Here is a 20,892-nt window from a genome sequence, read left to right as displayed (position 1 = left end):
CGTTCCTAGGAGCTGGGGCATCTAAGATCGCGTTGACCTTGGACGGAACCTTGTGAAATGAGAAAGCAAAAAGCAGAAAATAACCTCAAACCTACTGTAAAATATGGTGGTGGATCTTTGATGTTATGGGGCTATTTGACTTCCATTGGTCCTGCCAACGACATCATGAACTTTACCCGGTCCTAGGATATTTTTGCGAAAAAACCTGGTTGCCTCTGCCAGGAGGCTGAAACTTGGCCGTAAGTGAATCTTCCAGCAAGACAATAACCCCAAGCACACATCAAAATACACAAAGAAACGGTTAATTGGCCAGAAAGATCAACATTGTGCAATGGCCGTATCAGTCTCCCGACTTGAAGCCCATTGAAAACCTGTGGTTTGAATTGAAGAGGGCCGTCCATAAGCGCAGACAAAAGATATGTGCTATAATCCTCGTAAGGTGAGGTATTGAAAACAGGGGTGTCAATGATTTCGACCCCTACCTTAAAATGTATGTATAACTTATGAAACAAAATCTTTCTCTGAGCAATTGTATTAGTTTAAAATAATATAATTTCCCAATTATTTATTTGCATAAAATATACAGTAGCTCAGTATTTGATTTATTTTATATAGTCATTTTTGCTCATCATTATCAAGGGGGTCAAATAATTTCAGACCCCACTGTATATCTATTGATATCACACATACTGCATTTTACATATAAATAAATAAACACATAAAATAATTACTGCATATACTGTACATACATATCTACATAAATGTGTTTCTCTACACAAGCATCTAATTAAAACACAATATTAGCACAATCACCAACACAGTGCCTTGAGAATACATTCAATAAAGTGTCATCAGTCATTTTAGAGCGTTGCCTAAAAAGTGTAAGGAGTTCAAGAGCCCATTTCCCAGCCTTCCCACCCCTCCTATCTCCCCAACCCTTTTCCTCCTCCCCCTCCTCCCCCCTTCTCTGCGCTCCTCACCTTTCTTCTCTGACCTCATGAGAAGCTCCAGTAAATCTCTGGTCCCATTCTGATTAACCCAGCAGGACCACGGTTACCATACTGATGAGCCAGCCAGGATGGGAGGGGGTAGAGGGTAATAGATAGGGATAGTGACAGGGGCGCAGAGAGAGGGGTGGTGTGTTGGTGTGTTGTCAAGCTGAAGCAGAAAGCCTCTCTTCGTCCCCAAAGAGACTGTGTAGTAGAGATCTCTGAAAGCCCTCCTCTGAAGACTCTGGAATCAGGAACTCCAACAGCAGGTCACAGATACAGTAGATCAGGTGCCTGTAGAGTCACCCAGACACAGAGAGAGGGGAGAGGTTACCACAGGTCAGACTGAAGTTGACATGGATCAAACGCTCAATGTTTGGTCTGTATGTGACATTGACATTTTAGGTTTAACAAACCTACTGTACACGCACACCAACATGCTAAAGCCAGTGATGATAGAGGGCTCACCGGTTGATGTTAGGGTCCTGCAGAGACGCCAGTGCCATATCCCAGCTCACTCTGTACTTCTCAGAACCCAGCATGTCAGCAATCAGGTCTACACACACACACACACACACTAAAATGGCAATAATGACAGTACAATGACCTAACACATCTGTGATTCCCATATGGTTCCCATACAGGTAGCCTAGCGGGGCAGCAGGTAGCCTAGCGGGGCGGCAGGTAGCCTAGTGCGGTGGCTGGTAGTAGTTGTGTAGGCAGTGCAAACACTGACCTGGTAGTGCCTGTGTGAGGCAGTGCAGACACTGACCTGGTAGTAGTTGTGTGAGGCAGTGCAGACACTGACCTGGTAGTAGTTGTGTAAGGCAGTGCAAACACTGTTGCCTGGTCTCTTCTCTCTGGATGAGGCTGCGGTCAGGACGAGGCCCATCAGGGAGGACACCCCCGGGCCACACTGCCTCCTGCATCACCTGGAGGTAGATCACCCAGCAGGGAGCACTGGTCAGGTGGGCCATGCCCACATCCAGCCACCTGGAGTGCAGGGATTGTGGGTGAGGATAGACAAAAGCAACATGGAGGTCGGTAGACATATGTATACATGAGCGTACATACACAATAGGGTGAGTCAAAAAGAAAATAGACGTGACACACTGAGACACACGCATTCGCGCAGACACATAAGAAAAAGGCACAAAACAAGTGAGGACACAAAGAATATGCAGAAGTGCATGCATACGTACACACAGTGAGCGGATTGTACAGTACATTCTCAGGTTAGCGGTTTTCATGATCAATCTCTTGGAGGCAGCTGGTCTGGCAAAGTGATAATGTCCTCAAATGTGATTTTATACCTAACCTTAACACAGGCTCCGTATGGAGGGTGTGACACAAGCTTGCAGAAGCCAAATCATGCTCCACACCACATCGCCGTGCTCTCCCAAATTTTGTAACAATGCAGAGGGCTCTGTATTGCTCCGGATTGACATTATTGGTTGACGGTAGGTGGGGGCGGGAGGTCCTGTATAAACACAAACTAATTTCCTTGACAACAGCTCTGGGCTGCTCCGCGAAGAGCAAGAAGTATGAAGGCCTTGACTCCTGCAGAGGCCGTATCACGTATCGGATTGACCATGCAGCGCCTTTCATCCTAACCTTAAATTAAGACCAAATGAATTTCATGAATTTACAATATAGACAATTTTGACTTTGCAGCTGGCCTATCTTAAGGGGAAATTGCTCAGTTCTGCTTCCAGGACAAGACTCATGACAATAAAGGTAAACCTGTGTACATTCACTCTGGGTGAGTGTGAAGATAACATTAATTAACACGCCACCAGCAAGGTGACCTAAGCCCACACAAACATACTTTACGCAGCTTTAACCCTCATAAATCTACACGCATGCACACACACACGAAGCACACGAAGCAAGAGTCCCTCCTAGGCACGTACCCCCTCTATCTCAGCTCACTCCTCAACATCTCCACTACCAATAGCAATCTGTGCTCTGGTACACATCTCTTCACATGGGGTGGCAGGGTAGCCGCCTAGTGGTTAGAGCGTTGGACTAGTAACCGAAAGGTTGCAAGTTCAAATCCCCCGAGCTGACAAGGTACAAATCAAAAACATGTACATTTGAGTCATTTAGCAGATGCTCTTATCCAGACCCACATACAGTTAGTACATTCATCTTCAGATCGCTAGGTGAGACAACCACATATCAGTCAACGAAGTACATTTTTCCTCAATAAAGAAGTTCTCAGCAAAGTCAATAAGACTAAGATGTCAGAGTGGAAACTGGCCCGCACGTCCAATAGCCATCATTCAATCCAGCCCCAGGACCAGCTTGCTTAGGGGACTCTTCTCCAGGTTCATCTCTCTGTAGGTGATGGCTTTGTTATGGAAGGTTTGGGAATCGCTTCCTTTTAGGTGGTTGTAGAATTTAACGGATCTTTTCTGGATTTTCATGTTTAGCGAGTATCGGCCTAATTCTGCTCTGCATGCATTATTTGGTGTTTTCGAGGATATTTTTGCAGAATTCTGCATGCAGAGTCTCAATTTGATGTTTGTCCCATTTTGTGAATTCTTGGTTGGTGAGCGGACCCCAGACCTCACAACCATAAAGGGTAATGGGTTCTATAACTGATTCAAGTATTTTCAGCCAGATCCGAATTGATATGTCAAATGTTATGTTCCTTTTGATGGCATAGAATGCCCTTCTTGCCTTGTCTCTCAGATCGTTTACAGCTTTGTGGAAGTTACCTGTGGTGCTGATGTTTAGGCCACACGTATAGATTTTTGTATTTGTGGTCCTGGCGACTGGCCCTTTTTTGGAACACCATACTTTTGGTCTTACTGAGATTTACTGTCAGGGCCCAGGTCTGGCAGAATCTGTGCAGAAGATCTAGGTGCTGCTGTAGGCCCTCCTCGGTTGGTGACAGATGCACCAGATCATCAGCAAACAGTAGACATTTGACTTCAGATTCTAGTAGGGTGAGGCTGGGTGCTACAGACTTTTCTAGTGCCCTTGCCAATTCGTTGATATATATGTTGAAGATGGTGGGGCTTAAGCTGCATCCCTGTCTCACCCCATAGCCCTGTGGCAATTTGTGTTTTTTACCTATTTTAACCACACACACTTGTTGATTATGTACATGGATTTTATAATGTTGTATGTTTTCCCCCAACACCACTTTCCATCAATTTGTATAGCAGACCCTCATGCCAAATTCAGTCGAAGGCTTTTTTGAAATAATTTTGGTTTGTTTGTCAATTAGGGTGTGCAGGGTGAATACGTGGTCTGTCGTACGATAATTTGGTAAAAAGCCAATTTGACATTTGCTCAGTACATTGTTTTCACTGAGGAAATGTATGAGTCTGCTGTTAATGATAATGCAGAAGATTTTCCCAAGTTTGCTTTTGACGCAGGTATGGGGGTCAAATTTGTCTCTCTCTCTGCTCACTCTCTCTCTCGACTCACTCTCTCTCGCTCTCTCCGCTCTCACTGAACGGGGAAGGGGACAATAATAAAAGCTAGCAGGCTCAGTGACATAATGCCCATGGCATTCTAATATGGTCCATTGAACGTACACTATGTAATGTGTGTTTGAATGGCTGTGTATCTCTACGGCAGGTGGCCTGTGTAGTATGGAAGGATTGTCTATAGGCACATGGCTTGCAATGGGGCATAATGACAGACTCAATACGGCCTGCTGGTCCATGGCTGTATAAACCTTTGTAAATCTGTGATGCATGGTAAAAGGCACACTTTGGGTTTTCTTAATTCTGGCATAATTTAGGAGAATGTTCTGAGCACAGAGGGCTGTACCATCCATACTAAGTTTATGAAGGAATATTTATACAGTTTATGGATGAATAGGAATTTTTCCTGTCCTGATTGATAACGTGTCAGTGACCCTTTGCCCTCGTCTGCAGTATTGATCTGATGGCTGGGCTGAATCATGAGTGCTGCTCTTGTCATCTGTCTGAGGATGCACGCATTCTGCCCAGAATCAGATGAGATTGCTAGGAGTGCTTTGCATGACTGTTCTCTACAGTATGTCCATGCAAAACAACACAGGACTACAAAACTGGAGGCCCCAAGTTTTGAAGCGTTTCGACCCGTCATACGTCACTTGTTGCCAATCATATTACATTTTTTTTTTTTTTTAAGAATCTGTCTGGTATTCAGACACATAAAACCTCAATTATCTTTATGAAAATGCAGTCATGTAAGCATGTTTTTAGATGTCTTTTTTTTACAAATAGCGATCTGAGAATAAATATCCCCATAACGCATTTTACAAGAAATCTGCCAATATATTGTATATCAGCCAACTGAACACAAGATAAGAACCCCCAAGAATGCCTTGTGGTGTAGTCTATTCATGTCAACAGCATAATTCAGATAAGAAAAGATTCCTTAAAATGTTCAGATGGTAAAATGCTTCATAATGTTAGGATATGCTGCCTAGCAACAAATACCATTATCTTTAAGATGCAGTCTTTATACCACAATTGCACAATTTGTACACGGAAATACTTTATGACAACGTAGTGTTTCCACACACTGTTAAAATGAATTGAGCAACATTCAAACTAGTGGCAACTGAGCTGCCACCAACTTTTAACAGGGCACATCCATTTGGCCATACAGGTGAAGGTGTTCACATTACAGTCCGTTTGTATCTCTCTGATAATACGGCTATGTGGTTCAAATTGCTGTGGTTCTAATCTCTCATGGAAAAATTCTGTGTGTAGAACGAAAGAATCTGTCGGGATTGTATTGCATGCGTAGAAAAAGAGCAGCCGTAGTTCCGGTGTTTGGGTTTTTCATCTCTGGTTATTTGAACAAATCATTTTGCAGGTGTTAGCATCTTTCGAATTTTGGAAGGGGAGGGAACATCTTCGAATAGAGCTCCTCATTCCGGTTCCACTCTTTGTTCTAGCATTTCTTGATATCTTCTCTTAACATGTATTGGACACAGAATTTAATCGAGCAGCTGACCAACTACATGAGACTTTAGTTCTGGGTTAACCAAGATTACTTTGGGTGGAAGGCTGTCTACAGCCAGGATGATTAGATGTTAATATCTCGGTGATGTCTTCATAATTACACAATTTGTAAACAAAAAAGGTACTTTATCTGATAAATGTCCTTCCGCGCATCTATTTGCACTGGTAAAGGTGTTTACGGTCATTGCGCCTGTCTGATAATACTATACAGACTCTGTGGCCAAGACCGTCTGCAGGATGACTGCGACTAGGCAATGTCTCTGTGCCGTCTCATCTCTCCCCTGCCTCTCTCCTCCCGCTGGTTGTGTGAAAAGACACACCTCAGCAGCTCATCATCCCCAGGACAGTCGGGACTTTCCCAGCAGCACTGTGTCTGGAGGTGAAATCTAGCCCCATTGTCGGGCTTCTGGCTTGTATGAACTGGACGGACTCCTCTCACCTGAGAATGGGTTGGGCAAATAGAGAGACACAGCCCAGGCAGCGCGTCTGTTGGAAGACCCTTGAAAAGTCCAAGCCACCTGTGGGCCAGCCCATTGTGTGCAGTGTCCTTTGACACCTAAAGGGTTGCACCAGTGATAATGCAGGGGCCTGATGTAAAAGAGTGAATCGAAAGGAGCCCTGTCATGCTCTGTGTTTAGCATTATGAACCCAACCCAATCCCATGGCTGACCTAAACCACCTGCTCATCTCACACCCAAATGCAATGGCCTGGTCTCTGATGTCATATCCTGTCACAGAACCCAGTGCAGTGGTGCAACAAATATATTTATATTTTGTCATATTTTAGTCATTTAGCAGACACTCCTTTCCAGAGCAACTATGGTTTAGAGACTTGCTCAAGGGCACTGACAGATTTTTCACCTAGTCTGCTCGGGGATTCAAACCAACACCTTTTGGTTACTGGCCCAACACACTTAACAGCTATGGCTAGGACTAGGTCTAAGGCATGGAATATAAGATTCTGACATAAAAGCTATGGAAATTGCCATTCAATATTAAATATCATTCTGAAACTCCAAACATTCCTCAACGTTCTGTGGCCATACTTCTACAGATGTGTGCTGCCTCCTAGCGGTAGAAATGAACATTGCGACACGAACGTTACAGATCCCAGATTTGTATTATTTTTTTTTTTAAACCTTTATTTAACTAGGCAAGTCAGTTAAGAACAAATTCTTATTTTCATTGACGGCCTGGGAACAGTGGGTTAACTGCCTGTTCAGGGGCAGAATGACAGATTTGTACCTTGTCAGCTCGGGATTTGAACTTGCAACCTTCCGGTTACTAGTCCTAGTCTAACCACTAGGCTATCCTGCCGCCCTAAATAATTGATATCATTTATTTAAGTGTCATACATCTACTGATGCAAGGCCCACATGGGCCTAGCGGACACCACAGAACAAAATAACATTTTACAAATTAAATGCATACAATAATCAATGCCAGTACAGCGACCATCGAGCCACACGACACAAACAGTACATTTCTCCTTCTCCTCCAGGCATTATGAACAAACTCAGCCATCTCAAACACGCCCCGTCTGAAAAAAAATTCAAGCCTCTGCTCATCCTGTAACCAGAATGCTTCAGGGTTATCACAAATAGTTTTTTCTTCAGAGAGTCATACAGAGGGCAATGAAAACACTAAATGGATTTGGTTTTCGATTTCCCCGAGATCACATAGTAGGCAAATTCTCTCCTCTTCAGATGCTCTGTTAAATCTACCCGTATCTTATAGCCAGAGGGAGGGTGCTGGATCAGAGTTGTGCACAAACTGGGTTTTTGTTAGAATCAGGTAAGCATATGCTTCAAGGCTGTAGTTATTTTTGATAAGTGTGTACATTCTAAGTTTAGGTTTAAACCAAACATCAACTGCCCATTGTTCCTTGTGGATCTGAAAAGGCTTGTCCTTGATTTGGTTAACACCACATGGTCATTTGTTCCTGAATATATATATATATATATACACTGCAAATCAGTTTCACAAATAAATAGATAACAATTATCTAGCCCACATATAGTTATGAGTACAGTCCCACTTTTTTTTTGTGATTATGTGTCTGTTTCATAGACATGTCACCTTTTTGCCTAACCACACATGGTTCCCAACCCATATCTCCACAGATGGCCAGGTTTGGAATCAGTTTGTGCACACCACGAAAGCAGCGGATTGTCTGTTTTGAACAAGGTTACAATTAGTACCCACTTTGGAACCCCACACCCCAGCAGCATAGTCCATCACTGGACACACACACACAATGTATACGGCTGAGAATAGGCACGGACCCTAAGGCTCTGCCTGCAGAATCTGCCTGTGATCTGATGCCATCGTCAAAGGTCATGTGTTCATCCAGACTGAAACCAAGGTATTTATAGAGCCCAGTGTAGACTAACGGGGTTGTACCAAAACAAACGTTGTGTGCACTTCTCTGCACGCCCTTCTTTCTGAAATTAACAATCTGGGTCCTCTCTTGATTTATCGCTAGTCTCCCGTTAGCACACCGTAAACTAACAATATTCAACATATTCTGGGGGGTCATCTTCGGTCCCGGTAAGGAGAACTACTTTGTCAGCATATACAACAAGATCCCAGGAATATATCAGCAACTTTAAACACCAAGTGTAGCATGTTTGATTTGTAGGGCTAAATCATTAACATGTAGTGGGAAATAAATGGGCGAGAGTACGTCTCCCTGTTTTACACCGTAAGGGTTTGGAGACCCGCCTGTCCTGAGGTCATTGACCTGAACACAGGCAACTGGAGGCCGATAAAGAGCTTTGATGGTATCATAGAATCTTCCATCAATTCCCATTTTTTAATTAGTCTAAAAGCAAGAAGGTCTCTATTCACCCAATTATTCGCCTTCTGAAAATCAATAAAAACAGGCAAAAGTTGTCTCTCTCTTGAATTCTAGCCAGGACCACGTTGGAGACAGTATTGATGTGGTCAATACACGCTCTGGCTTTCCAAAAGCCATTTTGTTCATCAGCAAGCTGACCAGACAGTTTTAGGTGCAGCTGCTATGAACAAACACCAGCTTCCTGCTTCCAGCCAAGGTGGAAATAGGCTGTGTCCGAAATGGCACCCTATTCACTACGACCTACATAGTTCGCTACTTTTGACAATGGCCCTATGGGGAACAGGGTGCAATTTCAGACACAGCCATAGTATAGCTTCTGGCCGAGCTAACAGGCCTCAGCTCTTCCATCAGCATACTGATTTTACAAGCCTGGGCTGCCTGGGTCACAGGAACCTTCCACGAGCTTATTAAAATATGGACGCCATTCAGGAATCCCTCACTTACTGAGAAACGGGCTCGTTGCGACTAACAAAGGAAAACAGCCCAAAAGTAGTCAACAGGACAGGACCACACTGCAGGCATTGTGCCCTCGGTGATGCGTTGGGCTGACTGCACCTCCCTCTGGAGAGCCATGCGGCTGTGGGCGGTGCAGTTACCATACCAGGCGGTGATGCAGCCCAACAGAATGCTCCCGATGGTGCATCTGTAGAAGTTTGTGAGGGTCTTAAGGGCTATGCCGAATTTCTTCTGCCTCCTGAGGTTGAAGAGGTGCTGTTGTGCCACATTCAAATGGTGGGACCATTTCATGTCCTTGGTGATGTGCACATGAAGGAACTTGAAGCTTTCGACCCTCTCCGATGTGGATGGGGGCATGCTCCCTCTGCTGTCTCCTGTAGTTCACGGTCAGCTCCTTCATTTCTTTTAAATGGAGGGAGAGGTTATTTTCCCGTCACCACTCCTCCAGAGCAATTTTTTGTTGTTGCAGTTCTATACATTTAGCCGTTTCTAATGTCTATTCACGTGATAATTGAGTGACTCAAACACTACACGAAAATCTATGAGCTAACAAACCTAGCTAAAAAAAACTGACCCGCGCCCCTCCCCCTGCCGACTGCAGTTTAGGAACCACTTTTCCCAGGTATGCAATGACTGACATGACAACAGGAAAACTGACGATACACTACCCAATTTAGATTTCTACTATTCATTCTTTCAAGAGTAAGTTGAAAACCACTGTCCTAGCTAACCTAAATTACTGAATGGATCAAATAGTGTTCTTGCCACAATCTAACCAAAATGTGTACTTATTCCAGGGGTCATATGAAGTATGTGGTACCACATCTGACTAGGGAAGTCCTGTTCCTGACAGTGTAAAGTTGATTCTGTGACAGAAATGCCATGGGTTAAAGTGCTCTGAATTACTAAGCAAACTGACTGACAACCCCATATGTACAAGATGAGTGGTTTGTTTCTTCTAGCTGCTAGTGGAGCAAAGGGCCACGCGCAATATAAAAGACGAGTATGAAGGACCAACTGTTCTTTACTGTTGAAGTCTATGATGAGGGAGGGGTATGGTCTGCTTCCCTGTTCTAATCTATGGTGAGGGAGTGGTATGGTCTGCTTCCCTGTTCTAATCTATGGTGAGGGAGTGGTATGGTCTGCTTCCCTGTTCTAATCTATGGTGAGGGAGTGGTATGGTCTGCTTCCCTGTTCTAATCTATGGTGAGGGAGTGGTATGGTCTGCTTCCCTGTTCTAGTCTATGATGAGGGAGGGGTATGGTCTGCTTTCTTGTTCTAGTCTATGAAGATGACGGTATGATATGGTGTGATACCTCTCAATGAAGGTGCCAAACAGCAGTCTGATGGTCTTCTGTATGTTCTCAGTGCAGAGCCAGCTCCACTGGTCCTTCATCAGCAGACACAGGATGTTCAGAGCTACGTCTGCCACGGCCGTGTCTGCACGAACACACATCACAGTCAGATTCACACACATAAGCGCGCAGCAAACAGAATACAAAACCTGAACTTGATGACGATACAAATACTGGGACATGACTCTAGAACATGAATAACAGAAAGGCAAACAGAGCCAGATAGCCTCAGACAGATAGTCAACACTGTTTCCTCAAACCAGTGGTGTGGTACTGGCCTACAGAGGCGGTGCAAGGTCACTACCACCTGCTGGCCATTACTGAGTGGAGCATGGTCATAGATGATCTCATTTGGAAAGTTTATAATTCTGATAATAATGTCTGATTTTTGCACTGAGACGGTCCTTAGATATTCAGTCAACTGCATGAAGGTCCTTCATGTAAGATAGTAATAGGTTGATAATGCAGGCCTGTGTAGACGTTAGAAAAACTGTACCTGTCCCCCGTAGTTTTCTCTCCCGACCCCCACCACCCTTCCTGTCTTTGCCAGGTAGCACGCTGAACCTCCTCCCGTCAGCCTCCTTCTCCTGGGGAGCATAGAGCAGAGCCTCCTGGTCCTTTATAAAGCCCTCCAGACCAGACAGGGACAGGCCATGGAACACCTGCAGAACCAGACCAGGGCACAGGAAGGAATGAGTGTATTAATGGATGGATGGATGGGCGGGTTGAGTGAGTGAGTACAATCAAACAGACAGTTTGATGACATTAATATTTAATGATTATTCATATTGATACTCATAGATATGAAACTTCCATGGTTAACTTACAGTGCTCCCTTCATTGAAGCAGTATATGACTTTGGGCTGGATTTCAGGTATATTGAGAGTAGGGGCGACTTTACTGGAGAACCTCAGCCGGACAGACCTGACACAACAAGCAACAATTAACAAACACATTACACAAAACTAGATTGTTTGACTTTAATGTCATAATAGCAGTTATAGAGAACACATTTTTTTTCCTAAAGCAGCTTTCAAATTTCATATGTGAATTGAAAACTACAGCGAGTTGTTTACAGGTGTTTTAATGAGTATTTCAAGAGAGACATGATAGTGGAAAAGCTTTGGCCAGGCCGTACATATGTGACATTTAGAGAAAGAGACGACGCAGAGAGGGGGAAGAGAGAGATAGAGAGAGAGAGAGAGAGAGAGTGAGAACAGTGAGTGAGTGAGTGAGTGAAAAAAAAAAGACTCCCACCTCTTCCTTCCTTCTGGGGCATTCCTCGCATCAGCAGGCTCTCCATCCAGGTCGTCCTCAGCACGAGGGAATGCTGTCTTCAGAGTGTCTACAGCATTCGCCATCATCTACAGTAGATGCCAATAACAAGGCCCAGGAGATCACAGCACACAAACAGCACCAAGGTTAGCTTCCCGAAAAAACAGGTCACCAGAAACCACACCTTCTATCATTTCTCATTATCTCTCCCTTTTCATGTTTTTAGGTCACGTTATCATGCACTGTTTTTATTTCATAACCCAAGACAGTTGTCACCTTGTCAATCCTGGACATAACAAATGGTTTCTTCTCGAAGGCTGTGCTGGCGTCTGTGTGAAGAGCCAGGAACTCCTGCATCTCGTCGCTGTTGGCCGTCTCAGGGATGGTACACAGTTGCTGGAGGAAAACAAAGTGATCGGACAGTGAGTGATCAGATACGATGCAACAGTCACATTTCAAAAACATACAAATCAGGAAATGATTCACCTTGTTAGATAAACAATTCAATTCCTACTTTAAGAAAGGTATCCAGCTGTCCTTTTCGAACTTCCACCTTGTCAATATCTGGGTTCCCAAACGGAAGATCGGGGAAAATCTTCTTGGGTCCCTTGACATCTGAAATGGAAAAGATACAAACACCCTTTGGTGAGAATAAAATATCCATACAGCACGTGTAAGACTTCCTCTACGCTATAAATGATTTGTTTTGACTGATTATAATGTACAGCTGCCAGCTTGGGTTGGAATCTGGCCTACTGCTCTTTCAGCACTCTCTCGTACCGCTCACCACAATCTCTCTCTAGCCAAAAAACATACAAAAGACTTGGACTTCTTACTCTTAATCATCTTCCTGAGGTCAGGCTTCTCCTCCAGGCGCGTCTGCAGGTGGAGGAACTCGCTGTAGCGCCGGTTCACAGTGTGATAGGCTACAGGTTGTAGAGTACCTAGGCTCTCCGAGTCAACCACTGTCTCATACTTGGGGAACAACAACGGTTACAGATTGACTGGGAAGGTTTAATAAGGCTAGTCCAATGTTCACATTTCAATTAGACTAGTCCAATGTTCACATTTCAATAAGACTAGTCCAATGGTCACATTTCAATAAGACTAGTCCAATGGTCACATTTCAATAAGACTAGTCCAATGGTCACATTTCAATAAGACTAGTCCAATGGTCACATTTCAATAAGACTAGTCCAATGGTCACATTTCAATAAGGCTAGTCCAATGTTCACATTTCAATAAGGCTAGTCCAATGTTCACATTTCAATAAGGCTAGTCCAATGTTCACATTTCAATAAGGCTAGTCCAATGTTCACATTTCAATAAGACTAGTCCAATGTTCACCTTTCAATAAGACTAGTCCAATGGTCACCTTTCAATAAGACTAGTCCAATGGTCACCTTTCAATAAGGCTAGTCCAATGGTCACATTTCAAGATCGATATTAAAAAAGGTATTAAAAAAGGTAAGGAAGTGTACACTAATGTCCGGTACTGTCACAAGTGATTCGTCTAGCGTTGTACCTTATGATAAAAAAAAGAGTGGCAGGCCTATGTGTTACATTGTTGCTATCCCTGCCTTTAGAGACCATGACTGCGTAAGCATTCAAGCGTCATGTCAAAATGTATATTTCCACCTAAATAGATGTATTTATCACGAGAGGGCCATAAACAAAACTTAGTAATGCTTATACTGCCAGAATGATTCAAAACCCAGCTTTCTGGTTTAAAAAAAAAATAGCTGAGGTGTAGTCGATTATGAGGACACAAGCTCAAGTACACAGTACAACTATGATAAAAATGTGAAAATATGAAATATTTGATGCATTTCTTATTCAACACTGTATAAATAAGGTTTGAAATGACTTATATGCTTTCTAAATATAGTATAATCAAATTAGTGGTTTTATAAAAGATTTCAACTTCCTTATAACTGCAAAATACATATTTGTATGTTTAGTGTTAGAGAACATTTGCATTTTCTACAGGCTTCTCTTGATTAAAACTTCTGCCCTCACCCTTCTAAACATCGGACAGGGCTTTAGCTTGGCTTACTGAACTTATTAGGAACTTGCCTTTCATCTCATATTAATCTTGTCTGTCTATGACAAACCCAAAATGTTTTTTGTTTGTTTAAAATCTAGGAATTATTTTAAGATTACATTGACAAAGTTGGCGATAAAAATCGATCTGTGAATGTGCTAGCTAGAGCGACAAAACCACTCTCTCCTGCTCCTCTAGGAACTACGGGTGTTTCCACATATAGTCCTCTTTAAAAGAACTGATCTCAGACCTCTTTAAAGTGAACTCTGGGGTAGAAAAAAATAAGCTAAATACCTCAGGGCAGTATTCACACTTCCCTTGACTTTGAACTCTTTTGCCAGTTCATGTCACCTATTTTGTGGTATGAGTCCTCTTTGCATTCACATTGCTATGTTCAGAAAGGAACCAAGATCTTTTTCCAGCATTCACTCAAATGCACTCTGGATTTTTACAAAGTGCAGGACAAGCCATTCCATTAGATCGTGTTATCAGACAGCTAGATAATTACATTTTGGAAGCTAATAGACTAATAGAATTTAGTTAAAAGATGAGACATAATAATTATAATCATAAGATAATATTACCATGTAAATATGATTGGTAACAAAATAAATTGCAGAAGAATACTGCAGATTAAATAATGCTGTGATGGCAAAGGTGCATAAAAATGGAGGAATTCAGATACAGTGCATTTGGAAACTGACTTTTTCGTCATTTTGTTACATTACAACCTTATTGTAAAATGTTTTTATTATTTTTATTATTCATCAATCTACACACAATAACCCATAATGACAAAAGCGCAAACTTTTTTTTGGACAGAAATACCTTCAAACCCTTTGCTTTGTGACTCATGACTGAGCTCTTGTGCATCCTGTTTCCATTGATCATCTTTGAGATGTTTCTACAACTTGGAGTCCGCCTGTGGTAAATTCAATTGACATGCTTTGAAAAAGGCACCTATCTGTCTATATAAGGTCCCACAGTTGACAGTGCATGTCAGAGCAAAAACCAAGCCACGAGATCAAAGGAATTGTCCGTAGAGCTCCGAGACAGGATCGCACAGATCTTGGGAAGGATACCAAAACATTTCTGCAGCATTGAAGGTCCCCAAGAACACAGTGGCCTCCATTATTCTTAAATGGAAGACGTTTGGAACAACCAAGACTCTTCCTAGAGCTGGCCACCTGGCCAAACTGAACAACCAGGGGAGAGGGGCCTTGGTCAGGGAGATGACAAAGAACCCAATGGTCACTCTGACAGAGCTCCAAGGTTCCTCTGATGAGATGGAAGAACCTTCCAGAAGGACAACCATCTCTGCAGCACTCCACCAATCAGGCCTTTATGTTAGTGACCAGATGGAAGTCACTCCTCAGTAAAAGGCACATGACAGCTCGATTGGAGTTTGCCAAAAAGGCACCTAAAGTACTAAAGGACACCTAAAGAAACAAGATTCTCTGGTCTGATGAAACCCAGATTGGGTTCCGAGTGTCACGTCTGGAGGAAACCTGGCACCATCCCTACGGTGAAGCATGGTGGTGGCAGCATCATGTTGTGGGGATTTTTTTTCAGAGGAAGGGACTAGGAGACTAGTCAGGATCAAGGGAAAGAAGAACAGAGCAAAGTACAGGGAAATCCTTGATGAAGTCCTGAGCGCTCTGGAGCAGGATCTCAACAGGACAACAACCCTAAGCATACAGCCAAGACACCGCAGGAGTGGGTTCGAGACAAGTCTCTGAATGTCCTTGAGTGGCATTTTAGAATAAGGCTGTAACGTAACAAAATGTGGTAAAAGTCAAGGGGTCTGAAAACTTTCCAAAGGCACTGTATGAAGTATTCGTTTCAGCACTATCCATACGCAACATAATTCAATGTGACTATATATCAGCACAATCTACCTTTTCATTTTTTCAAATTGCCGCCGTCTTGGAGCTAGAATTGGGATAATGTATACTGTGCTAATGCCAATACAAAAAATAGAGCACTACGGTGAACTTAGCAAATGAGGTGTTTCTGGTAAGTACATGGGGGCCGTCCTCCATTTTTATGCACCTTCTCCATTGAAACTTTAACATCCAATGTAGGCTACTGCCCCTTTAAGAGGCTAGCATTGATTTTGTGGTCAATGCTATCCGGAATCCTTGGGACGTTCCTACCATAAATCCTAACCCTAACCATGACCTAACCCCAACCCTAACCTTAACCATTGTAAATGCCAACTTCATATGGGGTAACGTAACTGCATAGGGCCATAACTACATATGAGGACACCGAGGTCCGAACCACTAATTACTCAGAATAAAAATAAATAAATGATTATTATTCTTCAGAAAATTAGGAACTCAGTTAGGGCCTCAATTTACTGTTGAGCGTTAGAAAAAAATAGAATACACCAGGTGCAATATGTCATCCACTGACAGTCACTCAATTAGCCCATGTCAGTAAAAACATTTAAGATTAATTTAGCAATCTAGCCACCTATCGAAACTTGTAGTAATGATGGTGATTTACTGACTGGGCACACAGGGCATGTGCCCAGGGGCCCTGACCTCCGGGGGGCCCCCATTGATTTTGTTAGTCACTCTCATTCAGATATCATATTAACATGGCATAAGTCATGGAAAAAGGTGAAGTATTGCAGGAAATCAGCTTTAAAACTGCAACAATGTCTCCCCACCCCATGGTCAAATGTGTAGAATTGCAAGAAATGTTCTGTAAAGCAAACTTGTTTGTTTTCTTTTGTTAAAGATCCTGTGCAGTCAAAAACATGATTTTTCTGAGTTTTCTATGTATACAGTACCAGTCAAAAGTTTGGACACACCTACTCATTCAAACCCTCAAGTACTCAGAATATGTGGGAACTCTTTCAAGACTATTGGAAAAGTAGGTGACAATGTACGAGATTTATTTAGAATTTAAAAGCACCCTTAACCAGCATGGCTACCGCAGCATTCTGCAGCAATACGCCATCCCATCTGGTTTGCGCTTAGTGGGACTATCATTTGTTTTTCAACAGGACAATGACCCAACACACCTCCAGGCTGTGTAAGGCTATTTGACTAAGAAGGAGAGTGATGGAGTGCTGCATAAAAAGACCTGGCCTTCACTAGCCTGCACTAAAACTAACTTGTAATATTGGTAGTAAGTAACCGTCTGAATGTCATTGTGATACAGCTCAATGGGGAAAGTTAGCGCTGCAAGCCGGAAACACAACACAGGGCACAGTATGAGAGGGAAGTTAGATAGTGTAGGCCAGGGCAACAGCTAAAGCACATGTATTATAGTACAACTACAGTATTAATGTCTACATTTTCTTTTTTTACTCCGCTAAAAAAAACGAATGATTCTAAAATCCCAATTTAGACAGGAAAGTTTCAAATTCTCACTGAAGAAGTTTCTAGCCACAATAATTAACTAGCTAGCCATTTTGATTTACTGTGTCCAAAGATCGATTTATATGCAGAAATGTCGGTCAGAGCCGGTACCAGAACCACGCTAGAATTAATATCTAACCTGGTTTTACACTGTGTTAAAGACATAATGTTAAGTCTTACCTTTACGGTGTATAGAGTATAGGGGTGTGAGCCGGTGCTGCGGTGCTCCTTGGCTGTCACAGCACCAGTGATTCTCAGGTTCTGGATAAGGACTGGTCCATCTGGACTGCTGAGGGGTTCGAAGCTGAAGGGGGTCAGACACAGCCTCCCTGGAGGGACAGGGCAGCCTGGGGGCAGCTCCTCCGCCATGCCCGCTGGCCAGTGGGGCTGCTCGGACACCTGCATCTCAAGATTTTAGCAAAGCCATTCATAGCAATTTGTAACCTTATTTATTCTACATCATTATTTTGTATTGTTTTATATTTATATACAATTTAAATAACTGTTTAAGAAAATGTAGGAGTTCCGAAATACCAATAAATAAAGTAACAAGAAAACAAATAAACAAACAAACAAACCTTGGGTCCCAGGACCTTCAAGTTGCCGAAGCATCCAGGCGGCTCGTCTTCAAACACACTGCAGAAGTTGGTAGGGGAGGTACAGTCACAGAAGCTGTCTGTCTGGTCCTCCTCGGAGTCCATCTGGTCTAGGGACTCCACAGAGAGCTGATTGGATTCTGTCGATGGGGACTCCAGGTCCGAGTCCACAACCTGATACAGGCGGCTGCCACCGCTGCAGGACCTCAGCAGATCCATAGACACATGACAAGTGTTTATTTTGATCGATGAACCAATGCATGGCATTGGTAGGATCGCCCCGCAGTACTGCCGTGTTTCCTCCTTCAGATCTGGCACTGCCGTATGGTAGGACTCCATGGATTCCAGGGAGTCTGGAGTGGCTGGCTTGGGAGGAGTGGGGCTGTTGCTGGACTCGTTCTGGTCTCTCGGAGTCTGGAGCCAGGAGGTAGAACGGGTCTGGGTCCAGAGCTCCTGCTGGGTCTGACTCCTGTGCAGCTGGACTGGAGTATCAGGGAGCTCATCGAGGGACTCATCCGGTGATTCTTTGGCTTTGGTGAACAAGTCCACAATGGTAAGGTTGAGCCAGTCAGGATCGGACACCCTACTGACCAGTGGGAGGAGGACGTTACAGGTGATCAACTCCCCCACCATGTATCTCCCTGTCCTGGTCTCCAGGTGAGGGAACGGGACCAGGACTTGCATTAGGAGGTCCACTACGGCCCGGGAATAGCTGAGCTCCGTGGCTGGACTAGCCAGAGCTGGGTGGGGGGCATCTGCCTGGCTATAGAGCTCCCACAGGCTGGGGGTGCTGGAGCTGTCTCTGTCCTGCATCCCCAGCCGTGCCTCTGCCTGCTTCATCATCTCCCTGGCTGTCATGTAGCTCTGCAGGTGGCAGCCACACAGCTCCAAGGTCCTCTGGACCAGCGCTCTCCTGTCCACGCACCGAGCCCTCTCCTTCAGCTCCATCACTGAATCCAACATGGCGTCCCGCATAATGTGCTCAAACTCCCCCAGCCCCTCCTCCTCGGTCAGCATGGTGTGGTACCAGGACGACACAAAGTCTCGGATGGCTTTATGCACAGCGCTTTGGATCTCGTGGTCCAGCCTCCATTCGCTCTCAGGCGAGTGGAGGGCCGGCTGTGATCTACCCAGGGGAACAAAGTGCTCCAGGTGTAGCAGGCTGTTGGCATCCAGGGCAGCACGGGACCCCAGCCAGCCACCCAGGACCACCAGCAGGCTGGTGAAGAGACAGAGGAGCCACACGTTCACCAGGAGGTGGAAGAGGACCATCCATGCTACTAGCACCCCCAACACCACAAGCCTCCTCTGTCCCAGTAACTCTGAGAGGGCCCAGTGGTTAGGGTTAGGACCAGAACCCTCTGGTGGAGGCATTCCCCTCAGTGCTGAGACCTGAGTTAAAAAGCAAGTAATAGAAAATCAATACACACCTCAATCAAATATCCGTATACCTTAGAGGACATTGGGGATTTCTTTCAGATGATATCATTTTAAAATTCATAGACTTGATTTTCAGGGAGAGAAACTGATACTCACAGACCTGGGTTGAAAACAAATCATTCAAAATGCACACTTCAAGCAATAGGTGGTGGCAAGGCTCCAGTTGTTTTTAGATACCTCTACCTGAGATATAACAAAACACAACAATGTTTTTTCAAATCTATAATGTCTCATCTATTAAAATGGATGGTTGTGTAAATATATTTTACTGCAAAAGGTGGTTAAATTGATAGATATTGTGTGACACCCCCTAAACTCAAAAGTGCAGAATAATGCCTGGCTGGAGGGAGGATGATAAGCTTACGCATAAGCTTACAGTATGTAATACACTGCTCAAAAAAATAAAGGGAACACCAAAATAACACATCCTAGATCTGAATAAATGAAATATTCTTATTAAATACTTTTTTCTTTACACAGTTGAATGTGCTGACAACAAAATCACACAAAAATTATCAATGGAAATCAAATTTATCAACCCATGGAGGTCTGGATTTGGAGTCACACTCAAAATTAAAGTGGAAAAACACACTACAGGCTGATCCAACTTTGATGTAATGTCCTTAAAACAAGTCAAAATGAGGCTCAGTAGTGTGTGTGGCCTCCACGTGCCTGTATGACCTCCCTACAACGCCTGGGCATGCTCCTGATGAGGTGGCGGATGGTCTCCTGAGGGATCTCCTCTCAGACCTAATCTCCTCCCAGACCTACCTAATGGCAGTCAGGCTACCTCTGGCGAGCACATGGAGGGCTGTGCGTCCCCCCCAAAGAAATGCCACCCCACACCATGACTGACCCACCGCCAAACCGGTCATGCTGGAGGATGTTGCAGGCAGCAGAACGTTCTCCACGGCGTCTCCAGACTCTGTCACGTCTGTCATGTGCTCAGTGTGAACCTGCTTTCATCTGTGAAGAGCACAGGGCGCCAGTGGCGAATTTGCCAATCTTGGTGTTCTCTGGCAAATGCCAAACGTCCTGCACGGTGTTGGGCTGTAAGTACAACCTCCACCTGTGGACGTCGGGCCCTCATACCACCCTCATGGAGTCTGTTTCTGACCGTTTGAGCAGACACATGCACATTTGTGGCCTGCTGGAGGTCACTTTGCAGGGCTCTGGCAGTGCTCCTCCTGCTCCTCCTTGCACAAAGGCGGAGGTAGCGGTCCTGCTGCTGGGTTGTTGCCCTCCAACGGCCTCCTCCACGTCTCCTGATGTACTGGCCTGTCTCCTGGTAGCGCCTCCATGCTCTGGACATTACGCTGACAGACACAGCATTGATGTGCCACCCTGGATGAGCTGCACTACCTGAGCCACTTGTGTGGGTTGTAGACTCCGTCTCATGCTACCACTAGAGTGAAAGCACCGCCAGCATTCAAAAGTGACCAAAACATCAGCCAGGAACCATAGGAACTGAGAAATGGTCTGTGGTCACCCCCTATAGAACCACTCCTTTATTGGGGGTGTCTTGCT

The 20,892-nt window shown here is 44.2% G+C and overlaps 1 protein-coding gene across 1 annotated transcript; it reads right to left on the bottom strand.

Moving 5' to 3' along the window:
* Nucleotides 1–550: 550 nt before the first annotated feature.
* LOC110532112 (sorting nexin-19) lies at nucleotides 551–19,428 on the bottom strand. Its single transcript, XM_021615730.2, has 12 exons — nucleotides 17,908–19,428; nucleotides 17,510–17,728; nucleotides 12,748–12,886; nucleotides 12,426–12,526; nucleotides 12,188–12,307; nucleotides 11,894–12,000; nucleotides 11,464–11,560; nucleotides 11,133–11,298; nucleotides 10,598–10,721; nucleotides 1,798–1,982; nucleotides 1,458–1,545; nucleotides 551–1,283 (listed from the first exon to the last, which is right to left on the bottom strand). The coding sequence occupies exons 1-12, from the start codon at nucleotides 19,297–19,299 to the stop codon at nucleotides 1,154–1,156; spliced, it is 2,868 nt and encodes a 955-aa protein (XP_021471405.1). The 5' UTR covers nucleotides 19,300–19,428; the 3' UTR covers nucleotides 551–1,153.
* Nucleotides 19,429–20,892: the final 1,464 nt, after the last annotated feature.

This window comes from Oncorhynchus mykiss, chromosome 9 (genome assembly GCF_013265735.2).
Source record: "Oncorhynchus mykiss isolate Arlee chromosome 9, USDA_OmykA_1.1, whole genome shotgun sequence".
Taxonomy (NCBI): Eukaryota; Metazoa; Chordata; class Actinopteri; order Salmoniformes; family Salmonidae; genus Oncorhynchus; species Oncorhynchus mykiss.
The sequence above is the reverse complement of the archived record's forward strand: the minus strand, read 5'-3'. Positions and strand labels throughout refer to the sequence as shown.

Coding starts and splice junctions, on each gene's coding strand:
- LOC110532112 (XM_021615730.2), bottom strand. CDS start 19,299: ATGCCTCCACCAGAGGGTTCTGGTCCTAACCCTAACCACTGGGCCCTC. Junction 11,561..11,893: donor GCCCCAGAAGGAAGGAAGAG/GTGGGAGTCTTT, acceptor TTGTTGTGTCAG/GTCTGTCCGGCTGAGGTTCT. Junction 1,284..1,457: donor CAGGACCCTAACATCAACCG/GTGAGCCCTCTA, acceptor GTGACTCTACAG/GCACCTGATCTACTGTATCT.